Source organism: Puma concolor, chromosome B3 (assembly GCF_028749965.1).
Source record: "Puma concolor isolate L17-30 chromosome B3, mPumCon1.1.hap2, whole genome shotgun sequence".
NCBI lineage: Eukaryota > Metazoa > Chordata > Mammalia > Carnivora > Felidae > Puma > Puma concolor.
Genome location: NC_141672.1, coordinates 115,404,264 through 115,430,765, shown reverse-complemented (window position 1 = coordinate 115,430,765; position 26,502 = coordinate 115,404,264). Strand labels below are relative to the sequence as shown.

The window sequence follows — 26,502 nt, the reverse complement described above, 5'->3', positions numbered from 1 at the left end:
AGTTTACCCATACATACTTTAGTATGAGCAGCAGTGAAAGAGGAATAAAATGAGTAGATCTTATTTTATAGGTAAATAACTCTCAGAGCAGTATAACTTATGGATTAGAGGGGAGGAAGGAGAGATGTCTAGGAGTATGTTGGTATAGCTGAAAGAGAGAGGCTTTTAGTTAAAATAGATCTGGTATCCAGTCATAGTTCTGCTCTTTACTAGCTGCATGATCTGAATATCTTTGAGCATCAGTTTCTCCACTTATGAAATAGTCAGTAATATTTGCCATGCAGAGTGGGTGTAAGGATTTCATATACTATGTAGAATCTAAAACACAAATGAGTAAACAGAAAGCAGATTTATACCTGTAAACACACAGAACAAATTGATGGTTGCCAGAGGGGAGGAGGGTGGTGGAATGGGCAAAATGAGTGAAGGCTGCCAGTTATGATTGAATAAGTAAGTCATGGGACTAAAAGGCATTGCATAGGGAATATAGTCAATGATACTGTAGTAGTGAGGAACCGTAGCTACACTTGTGGTGAGCATAGTATAATGTATAAACTTGTTGAATCACTATGTTGTATACCTGAACACCTGAAACTAATGTAACATTGTCAACTAAATGTTGACATAGTCAAATAAAATAAAAGAATTTAACATACTAGTTTATGTTAGTTCTCTTTGTCCCATCTTATACAGATAAGACCCTGTTTCAGTAGTTTAGAGGTGATGATGTTTATTCAGAGGAAATGATGCATTTTTAATTGCTGGTAGTGGTAGTGATAATGGGCTTACAAAGAAGGCACATTTGAGCTTCATTTTCATTTTCATTTCCATCCAATGGATGGAACCTATTGGATAAAGAGTGGGTATAGACTGTAGAATTAAAAGTGGAAAGAAGAGCATGAACAATGCAGTCAGGAGTGAATGGTGTGCTTGTGGAAATAACCTGTATGTGGGAGTGACTGAAATACTGAGCATGCAGTGGGAGGGAACTGATGGCAATAAAAGCTCCAAAGTCAGATTTTGACCCCACAGAGGTTTGTGCTAAGTAATTTGGATTTAGTAGGCTAAAGCCTTTAAATTTCAGACCATAGGAGCCTCTTTTGCAGTGGGAGCTTAACTAATTGCTTCAGTTTGGTAATAGGTATTGAAGACTTGAAGTGGTGGGGTACAGGCTGGATAAAGAGAATGACGTATCAGATGTTTATGTTTCAATTCCTCATTACTTTTAGGGTAAAATCCATTCTTCTGGCATATGGTATATTGGTTCTTCTTGATCCACTCCACTTGTCTGTATCATTCTTTAGCCATGTTAACTAATTATCTTCCTTGATGTTAAGTACCCTCCTTTTATGCGTTTATACAATGCAGTTCTCCTTGCCTTCTTCTGGTCAGTCTTTCAGATTTTAGAGTCATTTAGTCAGTCATCAAATAGTTTTTGTGAATGTTTACTATGTGCTGGGAAATCACCTCTATATGAATTGTTCCTTATGTAATTTTTTCCTTCTTGGATTGAGTCTTATCTATCTCTCTTGGTATATCTATAATATCGTGGTCATTGCTCTATAATAAACCCTATACCAACTCAGTATGATAGCTCCTTGTTTATTTCCTCCACTAGTTTGTAAGCCTCTTGAGAATAGATAGTACATCAGTATTTTCATATTTGAACAGTGCTTAGTACAGTGCCCAATTAATGAATACTTACTGAGTAAATAATAAATGAATAGATTCCAGAATGTGGTAGTAGCATGAGTATGTTAAGAAATGTGTCTTTGAGCCTTATTTAGGCATCTGACGAAAGTATAATATCTGAAAGAATGTGCAGTGGCATGGTATCTGGGTGGCTGAGTCAGTTAAGTGTCTGACGTCAGCTCAGGTCATGATTTCACGGTTCTTGAGTTCGAGCTCTGCATTGGGCTCTCTGCTGTCAGCACAGAGCCTGCTTTGGATCCTTGGTCTCCTCTCTTTCTGCCTACCCCCTTCCCTGCTCACACTCAAGTGCGTGTTCTGTCTCTCTGTCTCTGTCTCTGTCTCTCTCTCTCAAAAAATAAACATTAAAAAAAACACAAAGGGTTGCCTGGGTGGCTCAGTCAGTTAAGCATCTCGACTCCTGGTTTGGGCTCCGGTCATGATCTCACAGTTGGTGAGTTCAAGCCCCATATCAGACTCCATGCTGAGAATGTGGAGCCTGCTTCAGATTCTCTTTCTCTGCCCCTCCCTTGCTCATGCTCTCTCTCTCTCTCTCAAAATAAATAAACTTTAAAATATTTTGAAAAGAATGTGTAGTGGTATATGAACCTGGAAAGAAAGTAAAGTCTATGCCATGGGTGGGTCTTCTGTGCCATGTTTTGAACTTGTGACTTTATTTTGATTTATTGACTCCCCTCTGCCAAAGACTTAACGAGTTTATGAATTTAACGCAGATAACATTACCAGCATTTATAAAATAGTTGTAATGGTAAATGTACTAAAATGATATGGATAGTATTCTTTGTACTTTTGCATCTTCTATGAAACAGTGTTTATCTACCTTAAGCTTTATTGTTTATATCAACCAATTTTATTTTTCTTCTAGTGCCTATGTTGAAAAATATCTACTGGAGAAGTCCAGACTCGTTTATCAAGAGCATAATGAACGGTACAGATTTTTATTAGTATAATTTAATTAAGTTAACATTTGTATTATGCAGATCAACTTTTAGGATGTTTGTATATTATGACTTTTAATTCAGTTTATACTGTGTAATCCCTTTATGTATAATTGCTGTTACTATCACTGGCAGAACATTGCACTTTTTCAGAGGCTGCTAGGAGTTTTTTTTAACGGGTACAAGCATACCTTGTTTCATTGCACTTCATAGATACTGTGATTTTTACAAATTTGTTTGTGGCAACCCTGTGTTGAGCAAGTCTTTTGGCACCATTTTCCCAGTAGCATTTGATCACTTTGTATCTCTCTGTCTCAAATTTTGGTAATTCTTGGAATATTTCAAACTCTTACATTATTATTATATTTGTTACCATGATCTGTGATCCATGATTACAACTAGCTGAAAGCTTGGATGATGGTTAGCATTTTTTTTTTTTTTTTTTTTTTGGCAATGCAGTGCTTTTAAATTAAGGTATATACATTGTTTTTTAGACATAATGCTATTGCATACTGAAAAGACTATAGTGTAGTGTAAACATAACTGTTATATATACTGGGAAACAAAAAAAATTATTTGCCTCATGTTATTTTGATATTTGCTTTATTGTATGTAGTGGTCTGGAACTGAAACCCACAAACAGTTATCTCCGAGGTGTGCCTGCACGTGGAACTGTTGCCATTTCTAAATTCTAGGCAAACTGTCCAAACAGGAAAACAGTGGTATCTCAGATTATTGCTTTTTGTGAGCATTGTGCCTTTGGGCTTTTCCCCATGTCTTAGTGTTCTATTTCTAATTTGAGAAAATTTTTAATAAGGCACTTAATTTTGTTATATGAAGTATACGGGACTTCAGAGATGATATCTGTAACTTTGTACGGATGAAGAAACCAAATGTCAGGGGAAAGAAAGACCCAAATGTAAGAGCAGTAAATGATTTGCTTCATGCTACAATGAGACAAAATAAAGTTAAGAATCAGAGTTTGAAGTTAAAGAGACCTACATTCAGGGGCACCTGGGTGGCTCAGTTGGTTAAGCATCTGACTTCAGCCCAGGTCATGATCTCACAGTTCGTGAGTTAGAGCCCCGCGTTGGGCTCTGTGCTGACAGTTCAGAGCCTGGAGCCTGCTTCAGATTCTGTTTCTCCCCCCCGCCCCCTCTCTCTCTCTGCTCCTCCTCTACTCATGCTCTGTCTGTGCCCCTTCTCTTTCAAAAATAAATAAACATAAAAAAAAAAAGAGACCTACATTCAAATATTGACTATGCCTTTGGCATCTGTTTCTTTGACATTCATTCCCATTATACAGATAGAAGACAAGAGTTATTTGGAGGAGTAAATGAAATAACATTTATAAAGTGTTTAGGAGCAGCTTGGTGGCTAAGTCAGTTGAGCGTCTGACTCTTGATTTTGGCTCAGGTCATGATCCCAGGGTTGTGGTATTGAGCCCTGCATCAGGCTCCGTGCTGAGCATGGAGCCTGCTTGGGTTCTTTCTCTCTCTCTCCCTCACTTGAGCTTGCTGTCTCTCTAAAAGTAAAAATAGGGGCATGTGGGTGGCTCAGTCAGTTGAACGTCCGACTTCACCTCAGGTCATGATCTCATGGTTCCTGAGTTCAAGCCCCACATCTGGCTCACTGCTGTCAACGCAGAGCCTGCTTCAGATCCTCTGTATACCTCTCTCTGCCCCTCCGCCACTCTCAAAAATAAATAAATGAAACATAAAAAAAAAAAATAATTAAAAAAAATTTAAAAAGTAAAGTGCTTAGTGTGGTCCTTATATAATTAAAGTTCAGTAATTAATAGCTAAAATTATTGTAATGAATACCTTCCAGGTTAGGACTAGAACTCAAGACTGTTAATTTTTCTGTGGCTAGCAGATGAGGAAATTTAAATTAGAAGTTTTTTGAAATGAGGGGAAGGGAGTTTTAGGAAGAGAATAGCTTCATAAAGATTTGTAGAGCTAAAAGATACTGCCATGAGAAGATTATTAGTAACTTTTTCTAACACATTTTAATGGAATGGTAGGGATATAGCATGGTTTCAACAATGGGAGGGAGATAAATAAGATCCAGAGTTTATAAACTAATTCACTATTATTTTGCTGGATTCTATTTGTGGATAGATGTATAATCTTTATTATGTGTTGCTGCGTTTGGGTTGCTAGTATTTTGTTGAGGATTTTTTTATGTCTGTATTCATAAGGGATATTGCTGTAAGTTTTTTTGTTTTTCTCCTGATGTCTTTGGTTTTGGTATCAAGATAATACTGTCTCATAAAATGAGATGGGAAAAGTTTGGGAAGGATTGGGTTAGTACTGTTTTAAATGATTGGTAGAATTTACTAGCGAAGCCATCTGGTTCTAGGGTTTTGGGGGAAGTTTTGATTATTGATTCAAACACTTTAGTTATTATAAGTCTCTGTAGATTTTTTGTTTCCGTTTTAGCCAGGTTTGAAGGTTTTTATCTTTCAAGGAATTTGTCCGTTTCATTTAGTTCATCTAATTTGTTGACAAAAAAAATTATAGTATTCCCTCATAATATTTTTCATTTCTAAAAGACTAGTAATAATGTTTCCCCTTTTCTTCTTGAATTTGAGGTTTACTCCTATCTTTGTTTGGGCTGCTATAATAAAATACCTCAACGTGGGAAGGCTATAAACAATAGGAATTTATTTCTTAGAGTTCTGGAGGCTGAGAAGTCAATGATCAAGGTGACAGCATGGTTGCATTCTGGTTAGAGTTCTTCCTGGTTCATTACTCATACCTTCTTGCTTGGTCCTCATGTGGTGGAATGGGATAGGGAACTCTGTAGGACCTCTTTTATAAGATTACTAATCCCATTCATTAGGGCTCTACCTGTCATGACCTAATCAACCCCAAAGGCCCCACTTCCTAATACCATTACCTTTTGGGGTTAAGATTTCAAGATAGGACTTTGAGGCGCACACATTCAGACCATAGCAATCTCCCCCACCTTTTGGGTCAGTTTAGATAAGAGTTTGTCAATCTTGTTGATTTTTTGAAAGGACCAAGTTTTGGTTGATTTTTCTGTTTCCTGTTGCCTATTTTATTTCCCTTCTCATGCTTATCACTTTGTTCTGCTTGCTTTGGATTCATTTGCTCTTCTTTAAATTAAAAAAAAAATTTTTTTAAGCTTCTTAAGGTGAATGGTTAGATTTGAGTTCTTTCTTCTGTTTTAATATGGGTTTACAGCTAGCTATAAAGACCCACTGAACATTGCTTCAGTGGTTCCCATGTTTTGGCATGTTGTATTTTTGTTTTCATGCATCTCGGTGTATTTTCTAATTTTCTATGTGATTTCTTCTTTGAACCTGTTGTTAGGTAGGAGTGTGTTTGTGAATTTCCTTCTGTATTTTTGAATTTTGGAAATTTGTTATTGGTTTTTTATTTCATTGTAAGGTCGTTAGAGAACATAGTTTGTATGATTTCAGTTTCCTTACGTTTATTTAAACTTTATTAAAAATTTTTTTAAGGTTTTTTATTTTTAAGAGACAGAAACAGCACGAGTGGGGAAAGGACAGAGCAAGAAGGAGACACAGAATCCTAACTAGGCTTCAGGCACAGAGCATGATGTGGGGCTCAAACTTACAAGGTGCAAGATCATGACCTGAGCTGAAGTCGGACGCTTAACTGACTGAGCCACCCAAGCACCCCTATTTAAACTTTATTTATTTATTTTGAGAGAGAGAAAGAGAGGGAGGGAAGGAGGGTGGGAGGGAGAGAGACAGAATCCTAAACAGGCTTCGCATTGTCAGCACAGAGCCTGATGTGGGGGGCTCAAACTCATTAACTGTGAGATCATGACCTGAGCCAGAATCAAGAGTCAGACACTTAATGAACCACCCAGATGCTACAGTCCCCTTACATTTATTGAGACTTGTTTTATAGCCTAACATTTTTTTTAAAGTTTATTTATCTTAGAAAGAGAGAGTGAGTGCACAAGCACGCTTGGGCACAGAAACAGGGAAGAGCAGAGAAAGCGGGAGACAGAATCTGAAGCAGGCTTCAGGCTCCAATCTGGCAGTACAGAGCCTGACCTGGAGCTTGAACTCAAACTGTGAGATCATGATCTGAGCCGAAGTTGGACACTTAACTGACTGAGCCACCCAGGCACCCCAGATAGTCTAACATTTTCTAACCTGGAGAATGCTTCATGGGTATTTATCCTGCTGTTGTTAGATGGAGTATTCTATAGATGGCTGTTAGGTCTGGTTGGTTGTTAGTATTTTTCAAGTTTTCTTTTTCCTTTTTGGTCTTTTGTCTTGTTCTGTTTATTATTGAAAGTGAGATGTTGGAATATCTCAGTACTATGTTGAATTGTTTTTTTTTTTTCTCTTTTTTCAGTTCTTTCAGTTTTTGCTTTATGTATTTTGAAGCTTGTTTTTATATGTATTTATATTTAGAATTGTTACATCTTTTTGACCAATTGACCCTTTTGTCATTATAAAATGTCCTTTGCAGCTAGTAATAATTTTTGTCTTAAGGTCTATTGTATCAGATGTTAATATAGACATTTCAGCTTTCTTTCACTTATTTTTTTTGCATGGTATTTTTTCCATCCTTTTTACTTTAAGCCTTTTTGTATCTTTTAATCTATAGTGTGTCGGTTGTAGATAGCATATAGTTGATTTTACTCATCTTTGGACTCGAGTGTTTAATTTATACTTAATATAATTGCTTAGATAGGATTTATGAATGTTATTTTGTATTTGTTTTATATATTTTTATGATGTTTTAGTTCTTCTATTCTCCAGTTACTGCTGTGTTTTGGATAAATAGATGTTTTCTGTGTACTGTTGGCATCTCTTATTACATATTTCTTAAGTTATTTTATTTAAAAAAAATTTTTTTTACATTTATTTATTTTTGAGAGACAGAGAGAGAGCACAAGTTGGGGAGTGGCAGAGAGAGAAGGAGACACAGAATCCGAAGTAGGCTCCAGGCTCTGAGCTGTCAGCACAGAGCCTGATGTGGGGTCTGAACTCATGAACCGTGAGATCATGACCTGAGCCGAAGTTGGATGCCCAACCGACTGAGCCACCCAGGCGCCCCTTAAGTTATTTTCTTAATGCTTCCCCTGGCAATTACAGTTAACATTTTATCAATCTTCTTTGGAGTAATAACTTAATTTTGATAATGCACAAATAACTTTGCTCCTGTGTAGCTCTGTTCCTTTCCCTCTCCTTTGTACTATTATTGTCATATAAATTACATCTTTATAATGGTAGACCCATCAATACAGATTGGTCATTGTTTTTTGGCTGGTGTCTTTGAGATCTAATAGGTGGGAAAAGAATGACAGACAAAAAACTTAAATACATGCTATCTTTTATATTTTCTTACATAGTTGCCTTTTTAGTGCTATTTATTTCTTCACGTTTAATTGAAAATTGTCTGGTCTCCTTTCATTTCAGCTAGAAAAAGGCCCTGTAGCATTTCTTATGGGACCCATCTGCTAGCTATAAAGTCTCTTAATTTTTGTTTATCTGGGACTATCCTAATATCTCCTTTATTTTTGTAGGATAGTTTTGTTGGACATATAATTTTTGATTGATAGTGTTTTTACTCTCAGTACTTAAAAGTGTGTTATCCTTCTGGTGCCATGGTTCCTGATGAGAAATCTTTTATTAGGATTCCTTGATTAGCATATCTTTTCATGGTGCTTTGAAAATTTGTCTTTGTGTTTAAATAGTTTTAATTTGTCTAAATGTCAATCTCTTCAAGTTTTTTTCCCTGGAGTTTGTTGAGTTTCTTGGATGTGCAGTTGTTTTTTCATCACATTTGGAGAGTTTTGAACATTAGTTTATCAGATATTCTCTTTGTTCCTTTCCTCTCTTTTTGGGACTCCTATTGTGCGTGTGTTGGTGTCTGCTTAATGGTGTCCCGCAGATATCTGAAGCTCTGTTCAATTTTCTTCATTAATTTTTCTTTCTCTTCAGACTAGTTTCAAATGACCTGTCTTCAGGTTCACTGATGCCTTCTGCCCACTCAGGTCTGCTGTTGAGTGCTTTTAGGTAGTTTTTCATTTCAGTTATTATATTTTTCAATTCCAATTCCTTTTTGATTGTTTTTTTAAGTTCTATATATTTATTGATAGGCTCTATTTGATGAGACTCTATTCTACTTTCCTTTAGTTCTTCCACATGGTTTCCTTCGGTTCTTTGAACGTATTTAAAATAGTTGATTAAAAATCTTGTGTACCAAGGCTTCCTCAAGGACTGTTATTATTGATTGTGTTTTTTCTTTTGTATGTGCTATACTTTGTTTCTTTACATGCCTCATACATTTATTTGAAAATTGGACATTTCAAATAATAATTGGACATTTAAAATAATTGTGTGGCAGCTCTTGAAATGAGATTCTCCTGTTCCTACTGTTTGTGGTTGTTTTTGTTTATGTTTGTATCATGACTTTTTGAACTAATTTCATGAAGTCTCTGTTCTAAGTGTGGCCATTCAAGTATCTGCTTGGTTAGCTTAATTGTCAGCTAGTGATAGAACAGAGATTTGATTAAATGCTTGGAAACTGTAAATCTCTTAGTCTTTGCCTCAGGGCATTCTGTTTGTATTGATTCGTTCCTTTAATACTCAGGCATTTTTTTTTTTGATATCAAAGTAGATTTTATTTTTTTATTTTTATTTTTATTTGTTAAAATTAATTTTTTAATTTTTTAAAATTTACACCCAAATTAGCATATAGTGCAACAATGATTTCAGGAGTAGATTCCTTAATGCCCTTTACCCATTTAGCCCATCCCCCCTCCCACAACCCCTCCAGTAACGCTCAGTTTGTTCTCCATATTTATGAGTCTCATCTGTTTTGTCCCCCTCCCTGTTTTTATATTATTTTTGTTTCCTTTCCCTTGTGTTCATCTGTTTTGTCTCTTAAAGTCCTCATATGAGTGAAGCCATATGATTTTTGTCTTTCTCTGACTCACTAATTTCACTTAGCATAATACCCTCTAGTTCCATCCACGTAGTTGCAAATGGCAAGATTTCATTCTTTTTGATTGCCGACTAATACTTCATTGTGTATATATATACCACATCTTCTTTATCCATTCATCCATCGATGGACATTTGGGCTCTTTCCATACTTCGGCTGTTGTCGATAGTGCTGCTATAAACATGGGGGTGGCATGTGTCCCTTTGAAACAGCACACCTATGTCCCTTGGATAAATGCCTAGTAGTGCAATTGCTGGGTCATAGGGTAGTTCTATTTTTAGTTTTTTGAGGAACCTCCATACTGTTTTCCAGAGTGGCTGCACCAGTTTGCATTCCCACCAGCAGTGCAAAAGAGATCCTCTTTCTCCGCATCCTTGCCAACTTCTGTTATTACCTGAGTTGTTAATGTTAGCCATTCTGACAGGTGTGAGGTGGTATCTCATTGTGGTTTTGATTTGTATTTTCCTGATGATGTACACTCAGGCATTTTATAATTCTGCCTTTGCCGTTACTTCCTGCATGTGTATCCTTTCAAGGTTAGCCAGAGGTGAGAGTTCAGTACCCTCTTTGGTCTTTGCCGAGAAGACATGAAGCCCTGGGCATGTGCACAGCCTTATGTATGTGCATGGCCTTCTCGATTCCTAGGAATATAGAATTAGAATTAGAATATAGAATTAGAATATTAGAATATAGAATTAATTCCAATTGTAATTGGAATTAAAAGCTGGTGTGGAGATCACATTTCCCTTTAAATTTTTGTTAACCTGTTGTTTGCCCCAGCATTTATTCATTGTTTAATGTAGCTGATATGTTTCAAAAAATTGCCTATAATTTTCTACCAATGGCCCTGGAGAAAAGGTTTTCACACTGGGCTAAGTGTGAGTAATGTCAATAAAGGCAGTTTTGAACTGTCTGGCTTCTTCCAGGGAACCACCAGATAGTTTAAATAATGATATTTCTCAGAGAATGAGGCTTTTCAATGAGCTCTAACCCTGTTCTGCTCTCTTTTGAAAGCTGCCAGGCTATTGGGGTCCATCACCATTATAAGCTAGTGGTTTTGAAGGCTACCATGGATCTGGTGAACAGGAGATGGAATAGGGCAAGTTAAAAGGCTACAAAGGTTGGATTTTTTACTGAGATTGGGCTGTTTTTCTTATGTAAACACTCCTTGGATTGCTTTAAGCTTTGAGGTATTTTCTAGAGTTCTGAAAAAGTTGATTCTGACAAATTTGCCAGTTTTCTAATTGGTTTTATGAAGGAGAGAATTTTCAGGTCTTAACCTTTGCCATATAGCTGCCTTCACCCCTCTCGTTTGAATTTAGCATCCAAAACATCATTTATTTTGTAATACTTAAAATATTGAACTTACCACTTTTGCATTAAAAAATGAGGCAAAGTCCAGGGCGCCTGGATGGCTCAGTCAGTTAAGCGGCCGACTTTGGCTCAGGTCATGATCTGACAGTTAGTGAGTTTGAGCCCTGCCTCAGGCTCTGTGCTGACAGCTTGGAACCTAGAACCTGCTTCAGATTGTCTCCTTTCTCTCTGCTCCTTCCCCGCTTTCATTCTGTCTCTCTCTCTCTAAAAAATAAATAAACACTAAAAATTTTTCTTTTTAAAATGAGGCAAAGTTGAAACATTTTATTAACATTTGCTCTTTTTTTCTGATAAATGATGACTATAGATCACGTCCATTCTAAAGCCATACTCTGTTTCCAACAGGAACTATCATGTATTTTATTACCTCCTGGCAGGAGCAAATGAAGAAGAAAGATTAGCATTCCATCTTAAACGACCGGAAGAGTATCATTATCTAAATCAGGTGAGGATTCATGAAAAGTATTTTGAATGTTGGGCATTATTAAATTTTAGCTCTTGAGAAAAGTTTTTTTCCTAATACTTTGTTCTCTGAACCTGGTAATAGACATTAACTAGCATTTTCATACATGCCGCCTAAAAGTTTATGTGATGCGCTTCTCAAATTTAAAAATTATTATTACTTTCAATTGTAAGAAGTTAGTTATATGTGTGCCCTTTGCTTTTTGTGAGACTCTTTCAGAGAATAATAAACTGTTTATATACATACCTACACCTTAATAAAATGGGTTGGTCTTTTCAAAGTGATTTACCTTTTATCGACAAGAGCATGCTAAATATCACTAATAATTAATGTTTGTCCTTCGCATGGGATTACTTGAAACCTTTTTTGTATGTTTTGAAGTCTAATACATATGCCTCTTTGCATGATATTATGATACTAACTTAAAAGTATGATTTTTTTTAATTTAGTGAATGATCCTCTTTAGTATGAAATTCATCAAAAAGAATGACTTACAGAATTTGTATCTTTCTCTGAAACTCAAAAATTCACCCCTAATTAGGGAGTAATTTCTCCCAGTTTTTCATTACAGTAGTTTCTCCAATTTTATTACTTCTCATATTAACAAAAATTCTAGAACCAAAATCAATGAAATTGGTATGACAGTAGATCACTTAACAGAAAGACATTCCTTGTTTTTTTGGATCAAGACAAGATGTAATATCCTTGGAAATAAATGTCTTTATGGTAATTTAAAAAATGTTTATGGAGCTTTTGTAAAGAAATTGACATTTGATGATAGTTTGTAGTAAGGTTATGAAATGAGTATCCTAGACTTTTCCCAAGATACACAGCATGCTGTGTAATGATATTTCTTAGTTTTGAAACTACCTATTTTATATAAGCTAATATAACTTTGTTATCAAATATATCAATTTCAAGATGATTTAAAATTTCACTTCTTGATATAAATACTAAACATTTCCACTGTATAAAAATTAAGTAGATTTAAAAAGTTACTGATTTAGCTTCTGACCTTTTTCTTTCCCCTGTTTAAACAATTTGCATATATTTGGGTGATTAAATATTTTCTTTTAAAAACTAATAATTGCCCATAAATGAGCTGATAGTATTATAGAAACCCAGAGCTTATTAATTCTTCTTCCAGATTTTTTTTTTTATCGGTGCCCATACCACACATATTCTTGTCCTAAACGGGTCAGTATTCATAGAATGTAAGATTGATCAATTAATACAAATCTCAGAGTTGCTGGACAACAGCATGTATGGATTCGTTGTAATGATATATGATCTCCCAGAATCTGAATGTTCACCTAGTTGTTTCTTGTTTTATGCTGCTACACAAAATAACTTTCTTTGGGTAGCAGCAGTGCTAACTGAATAGTATTTCTAAGAGATAATTAGAGAAGAGTAATAATCATTACTTCTACCTAACTAATCTGCCTTACTTTCAGATAACAAAGAAACCCCTCAGACAGAGCTGGGATGATTATTGCTATGACTCTGAGCCGGTCAGTACAAGTACCTAAATATTTTGTGTTCCTGTTAAAGGACCCTCACTCACCTTGCTCATTTGCATCTATCTCATGACTTAGAAAGAAAATCAGCTGAAATACAAAGACTCTAGGAAAGAAGAGAAATTAATGTTTAATTTCTTTGAATTGATTTATTTGTATGTGTATAGTGTGTGGATTAAAAACCAGTCAATTTACTTTTTAAAACTTTATTGTTTTGCTGCTCATGTTTAGTCTATATTTATTTTGACAATAAATTGATTTGCATTCCTGATTTCAACATTGATGTGGATTCTTATGAACTACAGGGTGTTTTTCCCTGAGATATATTTTTTTTCAGTATTTTTTTAGTGATTTCATTACTCACATGTTGTGAGTAGTATGTATTCATTTTAAAAAGTTGTAGTCTTCCTGTTTTATGTGTCAATTAACAGTCTTTTCACATGATGGATGCATGTGCATTTTTCTTTGAAATTTTTTTAATAGCAAGAGAGGCTATCATTTTCCAAATATTAAGAATTGAAATTCATATAAATAAGATAAATAATGTTTAAATTAAGTGATTTAAGGGCATATATGATGTAGGGCATATATGATGTATGATTTAAGGGCGTAAAATGAGTAGGTAAATTTAATTTTATTTGTTACATTTTATAAAGGCAAGTTTGTAATTATAAAGAGAACATAAAAAATCTTTTTCCTGCCATTCCCTTTGTAATGAGGTCAGATATAAAAGGCTGAGAATCTGCACTCATCTATATCTATTAACTTATGAACTAATTTATTAACTATTCCTTCTGGAAACATAACTTATCTTCGTCCTTGCTTTAAATAACCGTGACTTTAATTTTCACTGCATGTGTTTACAACCTCCAGTAATTATAAAACTGTTTCAGAGAGTTGAGAAGGATCAGAAATTATGGACATTAATTTTTTCCTTCATACAAAGTTTAATTGCATTACCTTTTCATTATATATCAATTAATTTATGGTTTCAGATTTAACATTATGGAAAATTAAATTTAGACATTTAAATTTATAGATTCTGATAAATTTTAGTAGAAAAAATTATGCTGTTTTGCCACTCTTGATAAGTTCCCACCTTTCACCTATTATATCAAGTGACTGATCTGTTGGGAAGTAGGTAGGAGACTGGTAGACTCATATAGTAAATGTAAGACTTGATTGCCTGTAAAGAGCTTATTGTGACATTATGAACTGATCTGCTGTTATTTAGTCTGAGTCATGCTTCAGGATTTGGGCTCTGAAGCAGACAGACCTGCCTTGATGACTGGCTTACCCATTTACTAGATTTGAGAACCTGAGCAGGTCACGTAACTCTTGTTTCCATCGTCTGTCTAAAGGGATAACAATGTTCTTTAACTTTTGTGAGTATTAAATTAGTGCAGGAGTGCCTGGGTGTTTCAGTTGGTTGAGCATCCAACTTTGGCTCAGGTCGTGATCTTGTGATCTGTGAGTTCGAGCCCTGCGTCGGGCTCTGTGCTGATAGCTCAGAACCTGGAGCCTGCTTCCGATTCTGTCTCTCTCTCTCTGCCCCTCCCCTACTCACACTCTGTCTCTCTCTCCCTCTGAAAAATAAACCTTAAAAAAAATTAAAAAATAAATAAATAAATTAGACAGTGCATCTAATAAACAGCTTGATAGAGTGCTTCTTAGTACTTCATAAATGTACAGTACATGTTCCCAATGTTGCTGCCACCTTTGAGATCATCATTGTCTCCATCTTTTCTTTTTAGAATTTTATACCCAAATTCTTCTACTCCTTTTATACCTTTTTTAAAAAAAATTTTTTTTTAACGTTTATTTATTTTTGAGATAGAGAGAGACAGAGCATGAACAGGGGAGGGTCAGAGAGAGAGGGAGACACAGAATCTGAAACAGCCTCCAGGCTCTGAGCTGTCAGCACAGAGCCTGATGCGGGGCTCGAACTCACGGACCGTGAGATCATGACCTGAGTCGAAGTCAGACGCTTAACTGACTGAGCCACCCAGGCGCCCCTATCCTTTTATACCTTTCATCACTAGCCTCTTGCTGATGTTTTCAGTCTATTATAGTTTGAATAATTTCTGTTACTTTTTCTTACAAGTTAATTGATGAAAGCAAGCAGTCAATATGAGAATCTTTTGGTTTATCTTCCTAGCCCTCCTCAGAGTATATTTGGGGCCAAACTAAACTTTGTGTCCCTCTGAGTTATGCGAATTTATGTGACTTAGCATTATAAGAAGAGAGATTTTTTTTTTTTAAAAATGTCTTATTTATTTTTGAGAGAGCGCAAGTGGGGCAGGGGCAGAGGAAGGGAGACGGAGGACCCAAGGCGGGGCTCTGTGCTGACAGCAGTGAGGCCGATGTGGGGCTCCAACTGGGAGAATCATGAAATCATGACCTGAGCTGAAGTTGGACGCCCAATTGACTGAGCCACCCAGGTGTCCCGAGAAGAGAGGATTGTTAAGGATTGTTTTGTAATGTGTTCTGTATTATCATACATGTAATGGAGTAGTATAAATGATCCTGAGGAGAACTGTGATGAGAAAATTGCTTTTAACAAGGGGCCAGTTGTTGCCCATTTTATGTTGGTTTAATTCCTATTAAGAGGTATCCTATTAAATAAGCTCAAGCAACTGGTGTTGCATGAGGGAGTGCAGAGGATTTAGAACTGGATAGATTTTCATTTGGCCACTCCTGTCATTTAGGTGAATTATTTAATCTCTGAGCCTGTTTTCTTCCCAATTGAATGTATATACCCCTAATTGCCTCCTTGTGTTTATATTTTAAACTATATCTAGTTTAACTCATTCTTACAGGGTTGAAAGCAGGGTGTACATGCTAGATACTTGATAGTCTAAAAATAATAAATGAGTACTTTCTCAAAAAGGAGTATTTCATCTAATTCAGTACTTGTTCAGTAATTCACTGACTATATATTTACCTTAATGATTATCCACTTTTTTCTTGGCACTGACTTGATGCTAGAGATCTTCAGTGAATAAAACAGATTAACAGTTAATGCATGTATTGAGAACTTGATGCAACCTTCTACAGTATCTTAAAAAAGTAAATATGTGTGAGGAGGTGTTTGAAAATGTAGGTGTAAGGGAATGTGAGCAAATACAGTAAAGGACTCTAAGAACCTATTTGTTATTTTAAAGATACAGATTATATATATGTTTGACTTTTTTGGTAACTGAAATGCAAGGATTACCTGAAAAAAGTAGTATTTTTTTATTTGGTAGTTCACAGCTATTTTTATGCACTAATATGTATTCTTTGCAAATTTTTAATTTTCGTGTATACTTTTTTTGCTGATTGATAATCACGTTTATATTATTTCATTAGGAACTATTTTTGTATCTAATACTGATATAAACATCTTTATATAAAACTAGGCTTCACTTCTCAACTAAATTACTGCCTCTTCTAAAATTTGTTTTTGTGTCTCAGGATCTTGTTTAGCATCTTGCATAGGGATAGGCATTTATTAAATATTTGTTGATTAAATAACATTTGTTTGTGGAATTGAGCTCTCTTAAATGCTTTGGATCTTCAGGACTCTTCACCATTCAAAATCAAACTTGGTATCAGAACATTTTATATTGCTAGCTCTTTATCTTAAGTTGCTTTGAGATCCTTGCCTTGGTGATTTGTGAAAGGAAGAAAAAAAGGTAACTTAATTGTTATTTTGGTAGGTATGGGTTTAGTTTGCAAACCTGTCATAAGAGTTCTAATGAATTTGGCTGTGTCTAAATATTTCACCAGCTCTAATTTTTATACACAGGTATACTTACTAGAGTTACTATTATTTCTGAGTGGCCTACCTTATATTTCCATAGGTAATCTTGATTTCTTCCCCTTTTTTCTTTAATAAGCAGGATTGCTTCTCCGTAGAGGGGGAAGATTTGAGGCATGACTTTGAACGCTTACAACTGGCCATGGAAATGGTAGGATTTCTTCCCAAGACACGAAGACAGTGAGTTTATTTATTGTACTCTATACCATTGGTAGAGAACAAATCACAATGTATGGTTAAGAAGTTCCTCTTCCTTGGTCCTTTGAAAGAATTTTCTAATGGATATTGCTGAGCTAGTGCTTCCTTCTCCCTTGTTAAGCATTACTTAAAAGACCTGTTATGAATTGCTTTTTTAATTATAAATTCTTTGAAAATCTCTTAAAAGTTGGAGCTCTTCTTCCTGTAAAATGTGCATCCATAAATATTTGCATGCAATTGTGGGAATTCATGGTGCTCCTAAAGCCTGTCCATGGACCTTATTTAAAAACTTGCTTTATAATGCTATTTTTATAGTTTTTTATTTTCTGCGTCATTGAGCTCTAATCCTAAGGCATGTGTACCTCTCAATAAAACATAATTTCCCTGCTTTTCCTCTGTAAATTTATGTCTGTACTATTGTACTAAACATATTTTGTTCATTATAAACAAAATAGAAATGTAAAAAGGTTGAAATAAAGATGAAGCAAATTATATTTAAAATAAAACAAACTTTTTAAAATTAAAGACAAATAACCTGACTCTCACCAGAAAAAAAAAAGTAACAACTATTTTTTTGAGACAGGAATTGAATTATGTCAGATGTGATTATATTGTCAACCTTTAATCTTATACTAAAAGTAGAATAACAGCTCTGCTGTTTTCTTGCTTACTTGTGATTACATCATTAGTATGATCTTCAGTTCGATTATTTGCCAAAATGATTTTTTGCCAAATAGTACAATATGTAAATATGCAAGCCAATTTAATTAGTCACATAAACTGCATTTCACTGAAAGTTACTAAGTAAATGAGAGTACCACTATAGTTCCTCCATGCTATATTATATTCGTCCCTCAACATACGTCATGTGATACCTGATTGACATACATGGACCAAAGTGTCAGTCTATATATTAAATAATAGTGAAACTTAATTTCATTTTTTTAAAGGTAACATACATTGGAAATAAAATATTTCTCATACACCAAGGGATTGTGTGTCTTTTACACTTTCTGATATCACTGTATTTCTTATTGGAAAACACTGGAAAAAGTATGTTCTTAGTAGCCTGGCCTTAATTTGACCTTTCTTTATCTTTTAGTATTATCTTCAGATACTCCCTAACACAAGTTTTGCATTTTAACTAGGCTGATGGTGTGTCCTAAAACAGTATGTTGTATTCTGAATGTTCAGTATTTTCCCAATTCCTTGAAGGACCCATCTTAAAAAATTTTTTTTCTTCATTTTATTTTAATAATAATAATAATAATAATGATAATAGTTATGTTTATTTATTTTGGGAGAGAGAGAGAGTGAGTAGGTGGGGCAGAGAGAGAGGGAGAGAGAATCCCAAGCAGGCTCTAAGCTGTCATCGTGGAGCCTGATGGGGGGCTCGATCCCACAAACTGTGAGATCATGACCCGAGTGAAATTGAGAGTCAGATGCTTGATTGACTGAGCCACCCAGGTGCCCATTCATTTATTTAATTTAGAGAGAGAAAGAGAGAGAGAGAGAGGGAGGTAGAAAACAAGCTGGGGGAGAGGGACGGAGGGAAAGAGAATTCCAAGCAGACTCTGTGCTGAGCACAGAGCTCAATGTGGGGCTCTTATCCCATGACCCCAGGATCGTGACCTGAGCCAAAATCAAGAATTGGATGCTCAACCAACTGAGCCATTCAAATGCGCCCTGAAGGACACATCTTTATCTCTTTTTCAGTCATTCACATACTTACAGTTCTTTTTTTGATAACATATCATATGTACTGCTATTCCCCTCTCCTGTGACCATGATTAATTATCTGCTGATAATTCACAAAATTCTTTTCCACTGCACTCAGATCTAATCCAGAATTATTCTTTTTTTTTTTTATCAGCAGCTTTTTTTTTTTTTAACGTTTATTTATTTTTGAGAGAGAGACAGAATGCGAGTGGGTTAGGGGCAGAGAGAGAGGGAGACACAGAATCCGAAGCAGGCTCCAGGCTCTGAGCTGTCAGCACAGAGCCCGACATAGGGCTTGAACTCATGAGCTGTGAGATCATGACCTGAGCCGAAGTTGGTTGCTCAACCGACTGAGCCACCCAGGTGCCCCCAGAATTATTCTTAACACAGCCCTGTAGGCAGCCCAAAATTTGGTATATTAATTGAAACCTGTTTGCTTTAGAGTACTGTACTTGTCTTCCCTTTTTATTTTTTTTTAAAGTTTAAGTAATTTCTATACCCAGTGTGAGGCTCAAACTCATGGTCTTGAGATCAAGAGTCACACACTCTTCCTACTGAGCCAGCCCGTCACCCCATGTCCTGTCTTTTTGGTGAAATTTTTCTTAATTGTGTATTGTTTCTGCCTTCAGTATTTTAGTATACCTTGCCTTACAGTTTTTGAGTCTGTGTTATCTCTTATTGCAAGATTATAAGCTTTCTGAGAACAGGAATTCTTATTCATATTTGTAAATCTTTTTTATGTTTAATCATTGTACATGAGATTGTTATGTAACATTTATTATTGGAGACTATGCATTATGTATTTGTGTGTGAGAAAACGTTAATGTGCAGATTATTGAACCCCATATTCTGAAACAATGTAATTAGCAACTATATAAAATCCTACTAAAAACAGTTTCTAATAAATGGCCCATGAATTTGTGTTTTTATATTTTTTGGCTTCCATTAGTCTGTATAATGATTCAGTTGATACTGAATTTCCTCTCTAACCCAGAGTACTTTTATAAATTATTCCTTTATAATTGACCTGTGTTTTATTTGAGTTGTATTAATGATTCAAACATTTAAAATTTTAAACTTTATTTATTTTTGAGTGAGAGACTAAGAGAGTGAGCAGGGGAGGGGCAGAGAGAGAGGGAGAGAGAAAATGTCAAGCAGGCTCCATGCTGTCAGCACAGAGCCCGATGTAGGGCTCGAACTCACAAACCACGAGATCATGATCTGAGCCAAAACCAAGAGTCGGATGCTTAACCATCTGAGCCACTCAGGTGCCCCTCAAACATTTAAAAATTTAAATTGTTTGAAAAATTAGATCAACTAGTTGTTGATTCAGGGATTTTGAATGTATAGGTTAGATTCCTAAAGCAGTATCTTTATTTTATTTAGAACACTTAGTAATTTTTGGAAAACACACTAGTTAAAATTTTACAGGTAGGACAGGTTTATTACAAGGAAACAATGGGACAAGCCAGAAGGATGTGTATATGTGTACGGATTTCTAGGAAGGGCTTTTAGATGGAAGGTTCAGCTATGTTAAATGCCTTTGAGGGGTCAGGTAAGTTAGGACACAATATACTTTTCGTGGTTTCATGGAGGTCATTGGTAGCTTCAATGAGATATTTTAATGGAGTCAGATGCCAGAATGTGATAGTAAACAGGGAATGACAAAGTGAAGACAAGTGTGTAAGTTAACAGTTTAAAAAGCCTGTTTGTGAAGGGAAGGAGAAGATGTAGGATCTAGGATGGGTTATTTAAAGAGAAAAGTGGACATGATATTATTTTGGTAGAAAGTTCTTGTAGGTTCAGGTAAGATATAGGAAATAGGTATAATAAAATTCCTGAGTCACCTGGAATTCCCAGGATGTAGAGCACAAGTAGAGGTTTAGTTGTTGACTGGAGAAGGGTCGTGTGTTCCTCTTAGATGGGAGGGAAGAATGGAAAGGAGGGTCCAGATGTAGATGCTGTTTTTATAGGAGGGGCCTGATATCAGGTAATTTACCCTAATGACCTCATAGTGTTTGTTTTAAAAGCATTTATCAAGGGCACCTTAGTATGATGTAGGTAAACATTTCAAAGATGTAACTAATAATGAAAGATCACCTAAGCTACTTAGTTAAAAAAATACAGATTCCAAGGACTTGCCTTTAAAGTTTCTGATGCAGTAGATCTGAATTATACAATGTAGGGAAAGGATGCAATTCCAGGCAGGATGAAAAACATTTAGAAAGGTATGGATTTTGAAACACTATAGCAGATTCAGGCAATAGCAAGTCCTCTTCTAACAACTATGTTTGAAAAGTGATATAGTACTGAAAGTAAGGTTATGTAAAGCACTTTGTGAAGTACCTGACATAATATACATAATTTTTATTATTATAATTAGTATTCCTATATTTTTTATTTTTATAATGATTAGATACTTCATATTTGTAGTGGTTAATGTGCTTGATTAGAATTTTGCAATGAAGTAAGTGTAGAGAATGCACATAAGCAAGCTGTAATTTATGGTTTTATTTTCACAGGATTTTCTCTCTTCTCTCAGCAATACTACATTTGGGTAATATCTGTTATAAAAAGAAGACATATCGGGATGACTCCATAGATATCTGTAATCCTGAAGTTCTGCCTATTGTCTCAGAATTATTAGAAGTGAGTGATTATATTTTCAGTTGTCATTTCTCAAATACTGGGGTAACTGCTCACTTTTAATTTTGTGTAACTATTTGGTTAGGTGTAAATGGGTTAATGCTTTTTATTATGGTGTTTCTTGGAAAGATGGAATTTTTGCTATTACCAGAATCTCTAAAAGGCTTGGGTTTTCTTGCCTGTCTCCCTTTGGCCAGATATCCATAATCCCTCAATTTGCTGGATAGGATCAGTATTTCGCTCTAGACTGTATCATGTTCTAAGCCATTAATAGTGTTTCTCCCTCTATATTTGAGATTTGTTTCTCATACTAAGATTTTGGTTAGATTATTTATTTGAAGATGGAATATCTGGATGAGTGAAGAGAAAAGGGTACTTACCTTTTTTCTATTCATGTCTAAATAGGAGCCAAAGGTCTTAATTTCCTACCATGCTTCTTCCTATAATCAAGGTCTTTATTGCCTCATTCTTCCGGGAGTGATGATTTCCCATGTTTTCCCAGCTCATTTCTCATGTTGCCAGATTCATCTCAAAATCATTTTACAGGCCTTCTCGTTTGACAGAGCAAGGAAATACATGTGTGTTTACTAATCCATGTATAGTCACATACTACAAATGTTTTTATATATCCATGTATATCTATATAAAGGTAAACCTGAGGTCATACTGATGTTTCTAACTAATACATTATCACATGTATCATCCTAGCCTTCTCCCCTTGTATAGAAACTCCCACTTTAACAATAAGGAACCTATCTCCTACCATCTGCCATTCATTTATTTAATTATTCAATTTCAGTATACAGTTGACCCTTGAACAATGCAGTGGTTAGGGATGCCAGCTCTCCTGGGCAGTAAAAAAATCTGCGTATAACTTTTTTAAAAAAAATTTTTATTTTTAAAAATTTACATCCAAATTAGCATATAGTGCAACAATGATTTCAGGAGTAGATTTCTTAATGCCCCTTACCCATTTAGCCCATCACCCCTCCCACAACCCCTCCAGTAACCCTCAGTTTGTTCTCCATATTTATGAGTCTCATCTGTTTTGTCCCCCTCCCTGTTTTTTTATTATTTTTGTTTCCCTTCCCTTATGTTCATCTGTTGTCTCTTAAAGTCCTCATATGAGTGAAGTCATATCATTTTTGTCTTTCTCTGACTCACTAATTTCACTTAGCATAATACCCTCCAGTTCCATCCATGTAGTTGCAAATGGCAAGATTTCATTATTTTTGATTGCTGAGTAATACTCCATTGTGCATATATATATATATATATATATATATATATATACACACATATATACACACACACACACACACACACACACATATATATACACATATCTACATATACATGTGTGTATATATACACACACACACACATATATACATACACACACACACCACATCTTCTTTATCCATTCATCCATCGATGGACATTTGGGCTCTTTCCATACTTTGGCTATTTTTGATAGTTCTGCTATAAACATGGGGGTGCATGTGTCCCTTCAAAACAGCACACCTGTATCCCTTGGATACATATCTAGTAGTGCAATTGCTGGGTTGTAGGGTAGTTCTATTTTTAGTTTTTTGAGGAACCTCCATACTGTTTTCCAGAGTGGCCACACCAGCTTGCATTCCCATCTGTGTATAACTTTTAACTCCCCCAAAATGTAATAGCCTGTTGTTGACCAGAAGCCTTATTAAACAGTTGGTTAATACATATTTTGTATGTTACATCTATCATATACTGTATTCTTACAGTAAAGTAAGCAAGGGAAAAGAAAATGTTAAAACCATAAGGAAGAGAAAATACATTTACAGTATTGTATTTATTGAAAAACACCCGCATGTTAAGTAGACCCATGTAGTTCAAATCCACGTTAAGTGTCAACTGTCCATGTATGGGAATGTACATATATCTATGTACACATACACTGATATGGGAAATGACTATCAACTAGAGTATGGTGTTCCTTCTGCTTTTAGTTTTTCTGACTCCATTCATCCAGAATTAATTTAGGTTAGCACCTTTTTCTCCCACTCCCTTCGTTTAGGTTGTTTCATATATTTGTCATACAGTTAGATTTTCTTGTCATGGTCTGCATTCTTTCCTAGGATCCCTCAGTGTCTGAAATAATTTTCTAAAAAATTTGTTCTTTGTACTTTATGGGTTATGGCAAATGCATAATGTCATGTTCTTCCATTATGTTACTATTGGTATAGAATAGTTTCATTCCTAAAAGCCTCTTGTATTTCACCTGTTCAACCCCTCTCCCCAAACTCCTAGCAACCACTGATCTTTTTACTCTGCCTGTAGATTTGCCTTTTTCAGAATGTAACATAATTGAAATTATATAGAATGCAGCCTTTTCAGACTGATTTGCTTCACTTAGCAGTATGCATTTAAGATTCATTCATATCTTTTTTGTGACTTGATAGCTCATTTCTCTTTATTGCTGGGTAATATGCCATTGTATGCATGTACCATAATTTGTTTATTCATTCACCTATTGAAGGACATCTTGGTTGTTTACATTTTTTTGCAGGTATAAATAGCCTGCTTTTTAATGTTAAAATATTACTTATCTTTCAAATTTTGGTTCATTTGCCTCTTCATAGAAATTAACCTTATTAAATGCTGTAAGCTGACTCCATCAGAATAGAACATTTGTGTCTGCTTAGCCTAATTTAATTTTGGTTTTGTAGCAGAAAGTTATTTAGTGGTTTGTGTTCATTATAAGGTGGCAGTGCTTTTTGAGGGCAATGGATGCCTCTTTCTTATTTATCTAACCTTAGAGTGCTTATTTTGCACATGCCTGGGTGTTGCTTATTAACTTAAGTGAAATTAGTTAGTCTGGCAGAAGGGGCAGAAGAGGATACACGGAGTTGAAACTAGACTCATTCATTGAAAGAAGTTTTACACTAGGATGTGGAGTGTGGTATTTGAAGGTGGTAATTTTGAAGGTCATGAGGTTGACAATAGGTGAATGAATAAACAATTTCAGTCAGGCATTTTAGGTGATATTTTAGTCAACATGTAGTCAATAAAAACACTTATGAACAGGTTCTAAGAATGGAGGTTTGGTAGTAAGTAGGAAGAAGTTATCTTCAAAGTTTGAGGAGCTATAGAAGTACTGACAGGACCTACCATAGTATCATGCCTGTATTTAGTTCTTAAAAATTATTTTTAAGATGATTTCCTGTAATTGGTTAAAATTGGTAATAATAATTGCAACCTTAAGGCTTTTGTTGAGATAGAATTCAAAGATAGGAACAGTAACTGGTTTAATTAAAATATAAACTCTTTAGTTAAGATTTTAATTGAATTCTTCTCCTCACAGTAGTTCAGTTCAATGATAACTTTAGATTTATTTTTTTTTTTAACTATTAATGTTTATTTATTTTGAGAGAGAGAGAGAGATGGAGAGGGTACAGAGAAAGAGGGAGAGAGACTTTTAACCAGGTTCCATACTCAAGCTGGAACCTGAGGCGGGGCTTGATCCCATGAACCATGAGATCATGACTTGTGCTGAAATCAAGAGTTGTACGCTTAACTGTCTGTGCCACCCAGGCACCCCTATATGTATTTCTTTGGAGGAAATGTTTCTGAAATAATGATTTAATTTTATTTTTTTAATTATTTTTTTGTAGTTACCTCAGGCAGCAATGAATATTTTCAGTCATCTGTTTACTAAATTCTATTTGGGATATATACTTGTGAAATTATTGAAAGGTGAACAAGCTCCAGTAGATTAATTGTAGAGCATATTTTTGTGCATATTTTGGAGCACATTAGAACAATCATCATTATCAAAAACTGTTCAGTTTTTAGCAGGTTTATGTGTTTTGAATATGTTTTAACATCTGTTAAAACAATATAAAGAATGGGTTTTTAACACACATATCAGTTTCTCAATTATGTGAATATGAGAAACATTGTAGACTAGATATTGAGCTATTCATAGTTATTTTGTGTTAATAAAACTAATTTTTTAAATTAAAAGTCATGTACAATTAAGGATATTTGGGAAATTACAGAGATGGCTGATTAAAATATCGTGAATTCAGTCATTTTCTTCAGGGTGTTTATCAAACATAAGCAAGATTTGTGTGTTTTGTGTGATTGTGCATATGTGTGTAGATCTGTGTATGATCATTATTATTACTAGGTTTTAGTGCCAGTATTAAGCCAGCTCCTTAAAGTGAATTGTGTAGTTTTTTATCCTTTCAAAATGTTTTCTGCACTTAAAAGAAGAATAATTAGCCAAGAATAATATATTCCTTAAAAATTTGAGAGATATCAACCCTATATTTGTGATCAGCAATATTTGTGTCCTTCCTGTTTGTTTTTTGTTAATTTTTTAGGATGTGTTTTTCTAGGAAATCATATATTGATTAAATGTTTAAAACTTTATTTTGCATTCTTTGTAAGTATTCTGTTAATGTTTAAAAACATTTTCTCTATTTTGTTAGGTTTCTGTTTGTATTTCTTTTTATAATTTTTTTTTTAAGTTTATTAACACTGAGAGACAGAGATAGCATGAGTGGGGGAGGGGCAGAGAAAGAGGGAGAAAGATAATTCCAAACAGGCTCCCTGCTGCCAGTGCAGAGCCTGATGTGGGGCTTGAACTCATGAAACTGCAAGATCATGACCTGAGCTGAAACCAATAGTGAGATGCTTAACTGACTGAGCCACCCAGGCGCCCCTCTGTATTTCTTAATGTTTTTTTGATTTGGTAAAAGTTGTCTTTCATTTCTTATTTTGAAATAATTGGCCTTTAGATTTATTACTTCTGCCATTTTACTTATTATGTATTAATTTCTGTTTTAATATATCTTCTTCATTTTTCTCTGTTAAATTATAAATGGTTTTCTATATACAATATAATAAATACCTGTGTACTCACAACCGTACCCATGTAATAAAATACTGCATATAATTGTAGCTCATTTTGTACTCTGCCACACCATAAGTAAACACTATTATGAATTTGGTGTTTATAATTCTCAGTTTTGTTTTTATATTTTCAGAATAGATGGATGTTTACATAAAGAATATATAGTTTTTAGGGCACCTGGGTGGCTCAGTCGGTTAAGCGTCTGACTTGGGCTCAGGTCATAATCTCACGGTTCGTGGGTTTGAACCCTGCGTCAGGCTGTCTGCTGTT

At 35.0% G+C, this 26,502-nt stretch overlaps 1 protein-coding gene across 14 annotated transcripts in view; it reads left to right on the top strand.

Moving 5' to 3' along the window:
* The window catches only part of MYO9A (myosin IXA), a 291,871-nt gene that overhangs the window by 60,359 nt on the left and 205,010 nt on the right, over window positions 1-26,502 (top strand). For 10 of the 14 annotated variants that reach the window (XM_086711106.1, XM_086711104.1, XM_086711107.1 and 7 more), the window contains 5 exons: window positions 2,576-2,638; window positions 11,330-11,429; window positions 12,902-12,958; window positions 16,846-16,946; window positions 21,206-21,332. In XM_086711106.1, coding sequence (XP_086567232.1) covers window positions 2,576-2,638; window positions 11,330-11,429; window positions 12,902-12,958; window positions 16,846-16,946; window positions 21,206-21,332 — 448 coding nt within the window. The remainder of the gene's footprint in view (window positions 1-2,575; window positions 2,639-11,329; window positions 11,430-12,901; window positions 12,959-16,845; window positions 16,947-21,205; window positions 21,333-26,502) is intronic. The other 4 variants (XM_086711115.1, XM_086711108.1, XM_086711117.1 and 1 more) reach the window with 2 other exon arrangements.